Source organism: Eurypyga helias, unplaced genomic scaffold, assembly GCF_000690775.1.
Source record: "Eurypyga helias isolate BGI_N326 unplaced genomic scaffold, ASM69077v1 scaffold13829, whole genome shotgun sequence".
NCBI classification, from domain to species: Eukaryota; Metazoa; Chordata; class Aves; order Eurypygiformes; family Eurypygidae; genus Eurypyga; species Eurypyga helias.
Genome location: NW_010271470.1, coordinates 21,196 through 33,288, shown reverse-complemented (window position 1 = coordinate 33,288; position 12,093 = coordinate 21,196). Strand labels below are relative to the sequence as shown.

General features: G+C 45.7%; 1 protein-coding gene across 1 annotated transcript in view; it reads right to left on the bottom strand.

Moving 5' to 3' along the window:
• Positions 1-888: 888 nt before the first annotated feature.
• The window catches only part of CDHR5 (cadherin-related family member 5), a 12,523-nt gene continuing 1,318 nt past the window's right edge, over positions 889-12,093 (bottom strand). The window contains exons 3-14 of the mRNA XM_010158838.1: positions 11,982-12,032; positions 11,541-11,633; positions 11,318-11,416; positions 10,350-10,460; positions 9,756-9,929; positions 9,280-9,370; positions 7,683-7,780; positions 6,686-6,892; positions 5,840-5,956; positions 4,961-5,033; positions 2,339-2,490; positions 889-1,464 (exon numbers count right to left, since the gene is read on the bottom strand). Coding sequence (XP_010157140.1) covers positions 889-1,464; positions 2,339-2,490; positions 4,961-5,033; positions 5,840-5,956; positions 6,686-6,892; positions 7,683-7,780; positions 9,280-9,370; positions 9,756-9,929; positions 10,350-10,460; positions 11,318-11,416; positions 11,541-11,633; positions 11,982-12,032 — 1,842 coding nt within the window. The remainder of the gene's footprint in view (positions 1,465-2,338; positions 2,491-4,960; positions 5,034-5,839; positions 5,957-6,685; positions 6,893-7,682; positions 7,781-9,279; positions 9,371-9,755; positions 9,930-10,349; positions 10,461-11,317; positions 11,417-11,540; positions 11,634-11,981; positions 12,033-12,093) is intronic.

The window sequence follows — 12,093 nt, the reverse complement described above, 5'->3', positions numbered from 1 at the left end:
GTGGGAGACAACGTGCTGACCCCACATCCAGCACCCCTGGAACAATACCCATTGGTGCCAAAAGCCCTGAGAGCTGGACATACCCCTGGCAATTTGTAGCCAGGTCCTGGCAGGAGCTGCTCTTGTCCCTGACAAACAGGAGACAGACAGCTAAAGAAGTGCTGCAAATTAGTGATTTTATGACATAGAAAAATACATGACAAAGTCCTTCAGAAAAGAACATGTGACCAGTCCTTGCTTGTGAGCGACAAGAAACAGCAGCTCCTGAGCATGGAAACTCCCAGCTGCTGGCAGGACGAGGACCATAATGGCACATGCCAGCTGCTTGTGCTGGCAGCACGGAGTTTGACACAGCAGGAGCAGAGCCAAGCTCTGAAGCTGCTCCAGGCATATGAGCGACTGCAGGGGCAGGGTGACTTGCTCTGGTTTACACCCTGCAGCTGGCATCAAACTGTAACACCCGAAAGAGAACAGCCCAGCAGTCAGGGCTGGCTTATTTACCCACCGAGAGGAGGTGAACACTGTGTTGCATAACCAAATTGCTACTGCGAGCTGGGCCAACTGCTTCAAAGTCCATTCGGCTACATTTGCTGTGCCTGCAGCTGCTTTGGGAAACTGGATTCCAGGGGGAACAGGCAAGAAGGTGGAGAGATGGGCCATGTGTGTGTCCCCTGCCCCCCAAAATCATAAGTGATATTTCAAGTTCTCACTGGAAGTTTGAATTAGCTGTAATCCCTCCCAGCTTTAATCTCTGCATTCAGACAAGCAAGACAGGCAACCTCATCCTCCTGTATTCCAGTTTCCCCTTTGAGCAGAAAGATGGGCTTCCGGGCAGCAAAGCAACTGATAATCCCCCATTTTTGGGGGGAGAGTGCAGGCCTATTTTCATTATATGTCACTGTTTTCTTCTGTCACTGCTTCTGTGTGAGACAGGTTGATGATCACTTCTGCAGCTGGGAGTGATGAGCTCTCTGAGGCAAAGGACACTCCCAGTCCTTTATGCTGCTTGTCCTTGTCATAATCATCTTCCTCCTCCTCCTCACTGTCCTGCAGATCTTGGTCACTGTCATCATCACCATCTCCTGCACTGTCCTCAATTACTTTAACCCTCTCTCCAGCATCTGGATCCACATCAGTCTTAAACCACACAGCTTTGTAGCCATCATCTCCCACGTGCCTGTCTGTCTTGAGGATAGACTTCACTTCTTTCTCATGCTCAGCCTCTTCCACCACTTCTTTATTTTCCTCATCAAAGATGATGGTGGAGGCTACAGAAGCCTTTGCGAGGCTATGAATTTCTTCTGTGTTGGAAGAGGGCAAGGGAAGAGCTGGCTGCTCTAGCACATGTGTCATTGATGAGACACTGCCGTTTTCTGATGTCTTACGCTGTTTGGTGCTCACATCTGGGTGTTCGTCTTGATTGTAAGATTGGTTCTGGTAACCCCCAGGGAATTCCTTGGATAACTACAGAAGGAAAGACATCTTGTGATTGTAGTGAAAGGAAAAGAAATGGATCTGGGGGCAGAAGGGGTGGCTGAAGTGACTGAGCTCCTGCTCAGGAAGGCTTCGGCTTGTTTTGCAGTCAGACCTGTCTGAAGCCTGGCAGAGGTATGACTCCCTACAACAACTATTATTTATTGACTCCACTTCTGGATTTTTTCAGAGAAGCACAGGCATGTTTTCCAAGAGGGCTGAGCACCAGCAGTGTATGCTGATTTGTACCCATCCAATTTAGGTATTATACTGGAGTGGGATTAACCTCACTCAGCATGAAGGACTGTTATTTGCCTGGACTCTGGACTCCTGTTGTAGTCAGTAGAGTCTAGACTCACAACAGTCCCATCCTAAGGCAGAGACCAAAATCTGGTCAGATGAATTACACCCTACACTTTAAAGGAGCCAGACTGCCAGAGACTTGAGCAAGCCAAAAGGAAATAGTTCAGGAGCAGACAACTGTCTATGCCCAGGCTTTATGACGGGATATGAAGGGACCTTCTCTCCATCGTCTACAGAGGGAGGATGAACAGTGGTTTCTACCACAGACACATATTTTTCAGAGACCACCTGTGATATGTGTCACGTTCATCCTAGATTCTGTGCTGCATGGAACTGTGGTCCTCTTCTTACTGTGTCTGCTCATCATCTACCATGCAGCTCCAGCATCAAGGGACAGAAACGAACAACAGCAGACACCACCATAGCGATGCTACTTTTGCAAACATTGTCTCACGAGTGATTCATCACCTCACAGAAACATGTGGAGCATTTGGACAGCCCATCCATACTTCAAAGCATCCTCAGATGCCACTTTCTATCTCCAGGTGATCCAAGTACTTACCTTTTTCCTTATCAGGTATTTGACTGGTTTTCCGTGCTGTTTATATATCATTACTCCAAGGAAGACTAAGGCAATTAGTAGCAGCGCTGCCAATGTACCACCTAAGATAGCCATATCCTGGGCAGTGTATATCTTATCAGAAGAGGTTACAGCTACAAGAAAAACAAGCCAGTGTTACAAAGCCTAAGAATGACAGTTAGCTTTTTTAACACAACACTTCATTGTGGGAGAAGCTCCAACCAATTTTTGAAGGGCAAAGAAGCATCCTCTGCTGCAGAATGTGACAGCGATATATTTAATGTCACAGAGGGCCACTTGTTTGCTGTCCTAAAATGAGAGGGGCATTCTTAAGGGTGACCACTCACAGAATACTGTAACTTCCAGTAAGTTACATGAAGTAGAAACAGAATCCATTGACAGGGCAATGACTTTTACCCTATGATTTAACTAAGCTAACATATACACAACTGTATCAGGCGAGCAGATGTTACATCGAGTAAAGCTAGGCTGGGCTTTTACTTTCCCACTTCACCCATTTACATCAGCATGCAAAAGTGAGGTATGTTTGTATGTGTGTGTGAAAATGCAAAGCTTCCTTCAATGCAGAACGTGACCTCTGATACTGATACCCCTTGGAACCCCTTTCCTGCCCCTTTGTAGCTGTAGCAATATACACCAGCCTTCTCAGGAGTGGCTTATGCTTTCAGCCAGCATAAGCGTATTAGTGCAGAGGTGGACATTATAGTGAAAGACAGTAACTTCCTCAGGGTTAATCATCTTTGCTTCTTGTTGTCAGTGGGATTCTTTAAGTTTTCCAGCTTCATTTTGTAGTGTAAATTAGTCTTTCTGAAGCTTAATGATTAATGAAACAGTTTTGTTCTCCTGCTGACCAGTTTATGACAATGGACTTTGAGTATTCCCTCCACATGTAATTGCACTTTCAGTTTATTATTAATACGTTGGTAAGCGTTTAGGACGTCAGTGAACTTTTGCTTCTTAATCATGTCTCCTAGGGAGCCACAGCCCACAAAGCTGATGTGAAATCCCACCACCCTGAACTCTTTCCGTGCTGTGCAGCATGCAGTGCCTCTGTGAAAGCTGGCTCAGCTTCACGGAATGACTCACCTTGAGATCCACGTGAGCTGGCACCAGCGTCTCAGAAACCAGCGGCCAATGTGAACTTAGCACTCCCCAGAAGGGGTATATATTAAACATTGAGATCCACGTGAGCTGGCACCAGCATCTCAGAAACCAGCGGCCAATGTGCACTTAGCACTCCCCAGACTATTTTTTGCCCTGAATATCAGAACACTCAATAAAGCGCTCTCCAACCTGTTGCGTACACATTCCTTAAGAACACCTCAGAGTCGAGGGTTAAACATCCTACAGATTGGTCAGCAAATGGTAATCTCAGCTCTTTTTAGGTCATTCCTGGGTGCTGGCTATAGTATAGAATAAAGCACAATTCCTCTCATAGGCCCTGAGCCATTCAATGTAATTTCAATCTACTTTTCTGCAGTCACCAGCATCATTATTTTGTGGGGCTTAAATAGCAAGGGCAACATTTAAATGTTGCATAGATGTGTCAGTACATCTGTTTGGAGCATCTGCAGCCCTGTGTACTGACACCTGAACTAGCTTTCTGCTGAGCTGGATTGTGCCCTTAAATTGGGTTTAGGTAGCTTTTATACAGCCAGTGTTTTAAGCTGTGAAGTGACACTACCTTTAGGGAACCCAAATTCACTCCCAGGAGCCCACCTTTTTATTTTTCCTCCAGAAATCCCCACTGCGGTTGTGATTCAGAGGGTGGAGTAATGGAAGAGCCAAACTGGGAACTTCAAGTACACATCATCATGTGGAAACCAACGCAGGCTAGGCATTATCTGCCCAACCTGATGTGAAAATACATGCTATTGGTTCATTTAATGCAGAGCATAAGAAGCTTCATAAGCTTCAAATCTAACTGATAAATAAGATGTATTTAAGAGCCATTTCTAAGTCATATGGAAGTGTGAGTTATTTTTATGTCAACAAAGCCAAATGACAGCTGGAGGGTTACGTATGTAGTCTCACATCTACCTTATTTCTCATAGGTCATCTTCTCAAAAGACCTTAAATTCTTGAAGTATAGAACTTGAACTGAGTAGAAAATGCCTTGTCTTAGGGAGAAGCTGTGTGGGGGTGTGCCAACTTCTGTCTGCTCTGCATAAGACTGGAAATAATGTTGCAGTTTTCTCTATTTTTGGCTAAAAAAGAGCAGTGATGTACCAATGAATCAGGACAACCTTCCTTTGCCATAATAAGACATCCTGGGTTATTTCTGTCCCACAAAAATAGCACGAAGCTACTCTAGACTTAGCTTTGGAATAACAAGAAAAGACACTACAATGCACAGCACTACTCAGAGTCTCAGGAGGCTGCATGAGGCATGTGGTAACCACACCATAAGGATGTCATTTGAGTGTTTTCTCTCTTATAGCCACCACAGAACCTCCTGTAGGTATGAGGTTGTCCTCAGCTCAGGTCTCCAGACTTCATTGGGTCATTGCCAGTTTGCCCACAGAAGTGGAAAAGAGTCCCCAGTCATCTCCACAAAGCTGAAAGCAGAGACAAGCAACCTACCTGCAGCAGGGATAACCTCCACCACGATGACAGTGCTCCCCTTCTGCAGGCTCACCGTATCTTTTCCAACAGCCTATGTGAACATGGGAAGGAGATAGCTTAGGGACTTGTACATCTTCAGCTCACTCTCAAGGTATGTGGTGGCCTAGTCCTGGGCCAGAACCAGGTGCATTGTTTGTGCACAGCTTTGCAGCACAGTGCAGCACGCAGATCACGTAGCGTGGGGCAGGCAGCAGCACGTGTTGGCACCTCACTGCCCTGCCCACATAGCTAAACCGATGCTATAGTCAAGCTGGTTCAGACAGCTCCGTAAGGCATGGCATTGTGCTAGGCGAGACTTAAGGAGCCAGTTGTCACTGGCAGGCAGATGGACAAAGTGAACATCCACCTTCTTAGAAAGTCTGAATTTATTAACTGCTCCCTTCGATCCGAGCAAAAAAAGTACTGGATTTACCAAAGAATTTCCAAGTTTGGGGCTGCAGCCTTTAAAGCTGGGGTATACGCCAGCAATCATACCCTACCCCCACCTACAAATCAACCTCCTACCCACTTGCTCACCCTCCTTTTTTTGTTAATCAGAGTGTGGGAGGAGGCTCCTAAAATCTTCCCAGTTGACTTTTTGCTTGTCTCCAATGTTATTTTCCACAGGATTGGAAAAACAATTTTACAGCTAGCACCATAGTCTGTATCACACTGAGTCAATTTGCTATCACTTTGTCTCCCTCCAACCCTATACATTTTATGATGCAAATGGTTGGGGCAAGGACTGTCCCTTCATTACATCCCTTACCTAATGGAATTCCACCCTTGATGATTCTCTACTAGAAACTGCCTCTTCCTTCCCCAACCCTGGCAAGATAATGAAGAAAGTTGCCCTACCTCAATGGTTACTCTTTCTGGTGACTGCAGCGTCATGTTTGTCAGGATGAGTCCATCTTTGGTTGCGATGAATTCAGTGCTGTTGCTTATGTAGTACTCAATGTTTGGGTTGACTTTCTGAAAAGCCAGAAGAGTGAAGGATTAAACCACACTCCGTGTGCTTTGCATGCATCTACGTAACAACTCATTGGCAAGACTTGTCAGATACACCTGAAGTATGAGCAGGTGTATAATGCAATAAATAAATCTGGACTGAGGAGGTGAGAAAGGTTGAGCTCAGTGTGTTCAGCCTGTTGCTCAGGTCAGTAAATCTCTTCCCTTTCCTTCTCCCAGCATGTTGTTCAAGAATGGCTCTCAAAACAGTTCTTACAGGGAGAAGGTTAATTTCCAGCCAGGGCTGCAGGCCTTGCTAGTTGTCTTTGGACTGGCTCCTCTTCCCAGGCCAGTCTACAAATAGCTGTCCTTGACCTGGCAGGACACCTCTGCCTGGGATCCTGCCACCCCAAACTCTTGGAAACACTGGACCCAGCCCTAATTCAGATTTGGATTCGTTCACATTATTTGCTAAGTCTAGGCTTTACTCAGCTTGCTTTTTTGCAGCAGACCAGCTCACCTACACAGATTTGGGTAGGACTGGCTTTTGGAAGAGAGGAATCCAGCAGCTTCTCCTCATTACATCACACCATAGGTGGTTATGATCTATGTGGCATTTCCAGGGAATTATAACTTGGAACACTAGAGGAAACCATGTGTCTGCCTCTCCCCATCTCCCCTTCCTCATGTTTTCTGATCCTGCTTTAAGCCTGAAGCAGTGAGAAAGCAAGCAGTGCATTTTCAGTTTCTTACATCAGGGAAATCATCATCTGCTGCTGTTATCATCAGGGGTGTTGAAGGATCACCAGCTTGGAAGACAAAGCTTCTTGGGCCCAGACCAACAAATGCTGTCCCGTTGTAGATCCTGTTCTCAAAGTACGGTGGATTATCACTTTTATTAATGACCTTAATCTCTACGCTGACTATGGAGTATTTCTGTATGTTGTTGACCTGGGTGGCCTGGAAGGAAAAAGAGAGAGAAAGAGAGGGATGATAGCCTTTTCCTATCAGTGATGAGACCTCAAAGGATAGGCTTGATCTGAAAGCAATTGCAACCCATGGGGTTCTTATCTTCAGTGAGCTTTGAGCCAGACCTGTCACAGGTGGCCTTATGGTTTGGAGTCCTCGTGTTTTAGCTTGCTTCTGCCATTGGCCCTCCACACAGCCTTGGTCTAGTCCCTAAATCCAGATATGACCCTCCATAAGGGACACCTCTGGACAGATTGCCATGCTCCAGTACAAAGAAAGCAGTAAGATTCCAGCAGCAGCACCAGTCTGCTCACCTTCCTCAGGGTCTGGGCCAGTTAAATTACTGCCTGAGAGCCCACATCTTCCTGGGTATGTATACGCAGGGAGGGATTTACAACTCCCTCCTTTCCTCTTGAGCTGTAGCCAGAAGAGCTTGTCTTAGGGCTGAGTTACGTTACCTACTGTAACACAAGCTCCAGTTGTGTAAAGAAACCCTTCCAGTTACGCTCCTCCGTACTTTCAGCTCAGCAGGATGTCCCTGCTCAGTCAATCTGCTTTGACAGAGCAAGCAAAGGGGAAAATGAGGGAAAAGGCCTCTTCTGCAAGAGCTTTGCATGTAAGTTTGTATCAGACACTGGTCAAATACCGGCCCTTCCCAAAGAAAGGGTGTCACTGAGTCACCTTTAATTATCAATGCAACTGATTCCTGTCATACCAGAGACTGCTGCTTCCTAGAATGCCAGCTATGCTGGGTTGTTGTCTGCAATGCCATCAGACTTACCATGACTTGCAAGAGGTAGGAGCCTGGGGAAGTTGCAACTTTGTTCATAGTCAGATTCCCTGTGTCTGCATTCACCGAGAACACTTCGTCTGGGTCCCCTAAAGAAAATGGGAAGACTATTCAATCATCACATGCCTTCGTAGAGTGACCTGGAGCTCATGGAGTGACAATACCCCCAGGGCATAATGCTGTTTTCCTTGTCTGCCTGGCTGCTGTAAGGGCTGGGAGTGCTGGCCAGGGATGTGTGAACACAACTAGATGAGGTAGGACAGCAAAGCTTTGCATTTCCAGTGCCTAGGCCCAGATATAGCCAGCTTAAATTCTGCTTAATGCCTAGAGACTCCGATGCAATTTGAAGGTCTCCAGTTCCCTAACCCAAACTGCACTGCAGGAGAGACAAGGGAAGGTTTATTCCTATTTTAAAGGCAAGAAACCAATATACAAAGTAATAGTTGGGTAGGGGGTTGTCTCGAATATCTCTAGGACTCAAAAGGAAAGACATCTCTACCTGACCTCGCTACCTACACTCTGAAGAGAAAAAATGGCATCTCCGTGCATGATTTATCCAATTTACTGTGAACATTGGCCTCAACGTGAACTGCATTCTGCTCTGGAACTGCTGATTTATCTCTACCAACTAAAGGGGAGCCTAGACACAGAAACATTAACGTAGGGATAAAAATCACCTTCTTACATCTCTAATATGTATTTCAATCATAAAAACATCTCTGCTGAATATACGTTAAATTTTAAGCAAAAATTAGTTCCCTTCCTCACTCTGAGACACTGTGAGCTGTATTTAGACAGTGACCCCTCCAGTCCGGGGTTTCCTATTGACTGTGAGGTAGGCAGGTCACACTACATCCAAAATGCCAATGACATTCAAGGTCATTACATTTATTATCAGGAGGATGTTCACGGATGTGGTGCTGTGTGGCATAAGTAAAAGGAGATGAGCCAGTGGTCACTCCACCTGACCAATATGATCTACCTTTGCCTTGACAGTTATTAAAAACCCTCTATTGTTTAAAAAAAACAAACCAAAAACCCAAACCACATTTGAATGAAATAAATGGCCCAGTCAATGATTGGGCAATCAGTTGACTGTATTCAAGTAATCTTTTTGAAATCAAGAGTAAAGCAGGGCAGATTAGATAGTGGCAATGTGCTGGGGGATAAAAAAATAATTCTTGACAAGGAAAGAAAATTATGCTGATGACGTGGGAATTTTAGCTTCAGCTCAAAGACTAAATGAAAATTGCCTGACAAGTTGGGCAAAATCAGCTCTAAAAGCTTAAAGATAAAACATGTCTGACCTCCCAGAAAAAAAAAAAAAAGTCCTTTTGACACAGATTTCATTGAGATTGGTTTGTAGGACTGTAATTCCCTTTCTTCCTCTCTGTACAGTCTGTTTCTTCTACTTAATCCGAAACGTTCTGTGGATCTAGTCATGTTTCTGACTAGAAAGAGTGGCAGAAAGAGAGGGGTAAATCCCCAGGCCCTCAACTCTCAAGTTCTGTGGAGAGTATCTCCTCCTGGCAGGTAACGTAAGGGCCGTGAGCAATGTGGTTTGGAGAAGGTGACAACTTCTACTCACCTCCAACAATACTGTACACGATTTTCTCATTTAAAATGTAGTCAGGATCAATAGCATGGATAGGCCCCGGCTCTAGGATGAGTGGTTCTGTCTGCAATAACAAGGCAAAGCATTACATACCATACCACGGCACCAAAGTAGCATTTGCGGCATTCTCCCGTCCCAGTGTGGTTTTGTCTGGGCAGAATGGCATGTATTGCTGGGAAATGGCTGTAACAGGGCCGAGGTAAAGCAAAGGGCTTTCCAGCTCTCGGCTCTCCTGTCATGTACTGCGGGAACGAGGACAAGCAGTGCTGCTTGGGGCGGGGAAACCTCTGCTTTCCAGGATGATGAAGGCTCCTTGTCATGTTGAATCATCTGTATTTACGACTGGACATCAGCACGAGCTCATGGAAATTATTAGGCACTACCCATTGGAAGCAGCATCCGGATATTGAGAATAACATTGAGGATACAGTTTGATCATGCCTGCTTACCGACATCTCGGAGATATTCACCCTCCCAGTATAGGGGCTGCTGATGCAAATGCGACTGGTCATGTTAATGAAGGTACAGGGTAAGAACCAGGGTGATCTGGTGTCAGCTTGTTCAATAAATATGTTTATTGTTGTGGTACCTGTGTTGGTGTCAGTGCTGCTCATAGGCCTGTCCTGTACCCAAAGGCAAAGGATACATGTGAGACGTGAGTTTCATTGCCAAAAGAACCCATCTGCAAAAGCCCAAAGGCAAAGGATACATGTGAGATGCAAGTTTCATCGCCAAAAGAAGAACCCATCTGCAAAAACCAGTGGCTCAGGGCCTTTTAGCTAGTTACTCAGTTCTAAGGCTTAGCAGTTTATGTAAGATTAGCTAAAGCGTGAATTATCTCATTCTGCTGACAAGGGTGGGCTGAATGCAAGGCTGGACACAGTCACTGTGTAATTATGGAGGGTGGAAGGCTGCTCTAAAATCACCGCTCCCAGTATCCACCCTCCCTCCTGCCATCCCAGAGATCTCCAACTCAGATTTACCCTTCAGTGAAGGGAGACTGGGGCCAAAAAAAAGCATTTTATTCCTCGTGAAGAACTTACCCTTGCATACAAGACCAACGTTGTCATTTTAAATTTCTCATAGTCCAATGCTTTTTGTAAATAAATTCCTGGGTTATTAACTCCTCTTATGGCAAAATAACCATCTGTGCCCTGGGAGAGAGACAGGAAAAACCCTACTAGGAGGCTCAATCACAGACATGTTCAAAATACTGCTCATTGCTGTGTTTGTCATCCCAATGGGACCTTTAAGCCTAGGGACCAGGGGAGGTGGTGCAGTGTGAGAATGCCAGATCTATTTACTCTTTGGTATCCCACACTGGAGCTGCCTGGCTTGTCAGAAAGGTTTGTTCATGTTCCTGTGAGTTTTATTCTCCAAGATCCCCTGCTTTGCCTTCCTACCTGCTCAGCGAGTCCTAGATAAAACCTTTTACCTCATTTCCTGCACTCAATGGGTTGCCCATAGACCTCGATTATGGGTCAATGAGAGCTAAGCAATCTCACATCCATGCACAAAACAGATCAAAGATGGCTCAGTCTCTGAGAGCTGGCAAGATCCCTTGCCTTAGCCTAGCACAGCTGAATTTTGGATCACACAAAGGCTTTGTGTGATCTTGGGCAGCAAAGAGGACAGTAACTCCTTCTTTCCCTATCCAACTCAGCACAATTCTGAGCTCTGTGAGGTACAAAGGTCTCTCCTGATACGTTTACAGACCATCCCAGCAAGACTTCCCTGAATCATACAGCTCAGAATATCCCAGATGAACGTTTAATCTGCACAGTGTAATAAAAAGTGTGAGCAGTAGAAGAACTCAATACCTGCAATGCTGATTGCTCTGTTCTGCTAACCAAACCAACGCCTGGTCTTTGAAAGAGACACACCTCTTCCAGAAGCTCTCAGAGCTAAATACAATACAGTGACCTTTGCCTCAAAGCTGGGGTTCTTGTGAATTAAACACACAGAATTCTCCAGAGCTACCATTTTTTCCCCAAAGAACAAAGACGCTCACCGGCACTGATGTTGTGAGTTCATAAAATATGGTGTCCAGGTCAGCATCGCTGGCGCTTAAATCTTCACGGGCTACAATAGTTGCACCCAGTTTTGTATCCTGAAATAAAGTTGCTGGGGTTATTCTTTCTGTGAAATGGGCTGAAGACTTCTTTCTGCTAACCCTCCCTTAGTCCCACAGCACTAGGTGACCCAGCACCCCCTTCACTTCCTAAAATGCTTACCTCAGGAACAACTTTGGTGATATTCGTTTGCTTAAACACTGGGCTGTTATCATTCATGTTGAGAATGGTTACAATAACGCCCAAGGAATCGCTCTGCAGAAAGGGTAAAGCGGAAGAGTCAAAGACAAAAAACAGGACTGTTAGGGGCTGGTCCTGATTTGCAGAGTGAGTAGAGGGAATGGTGTAAGGAACACAGCTGGAGGGGGGCTGGATGAGGCTGGGGCTTGCAGCCAGCCCACAGTGGGGGGGTGGAGGGGTTGTGGGTTTTTTCCTGCCCCCTCCCCATCCACAGAGCCTTGGGTACTCTCTTTGGGAGAAGAGGGTGTATGTCCACAAGGAAAGGACATCTCATCCCAGTCCGTGGGCTGGAAAGAGCAGAGGGAAGTATGTGCTGCCCTGCGGTACCTTGTAAAAGGGCTGAGCATTTGGAAGAGCGCTCACCTGCCCAGCAGTGTTCTGACAAACCAGGTCCACCAGCAGCAAGGCGTCTTTCTGTATGCAAAAACAAAAAGCCAGACAGTGTAGAAACAAGCCAGAATGTAGTAACTACTTC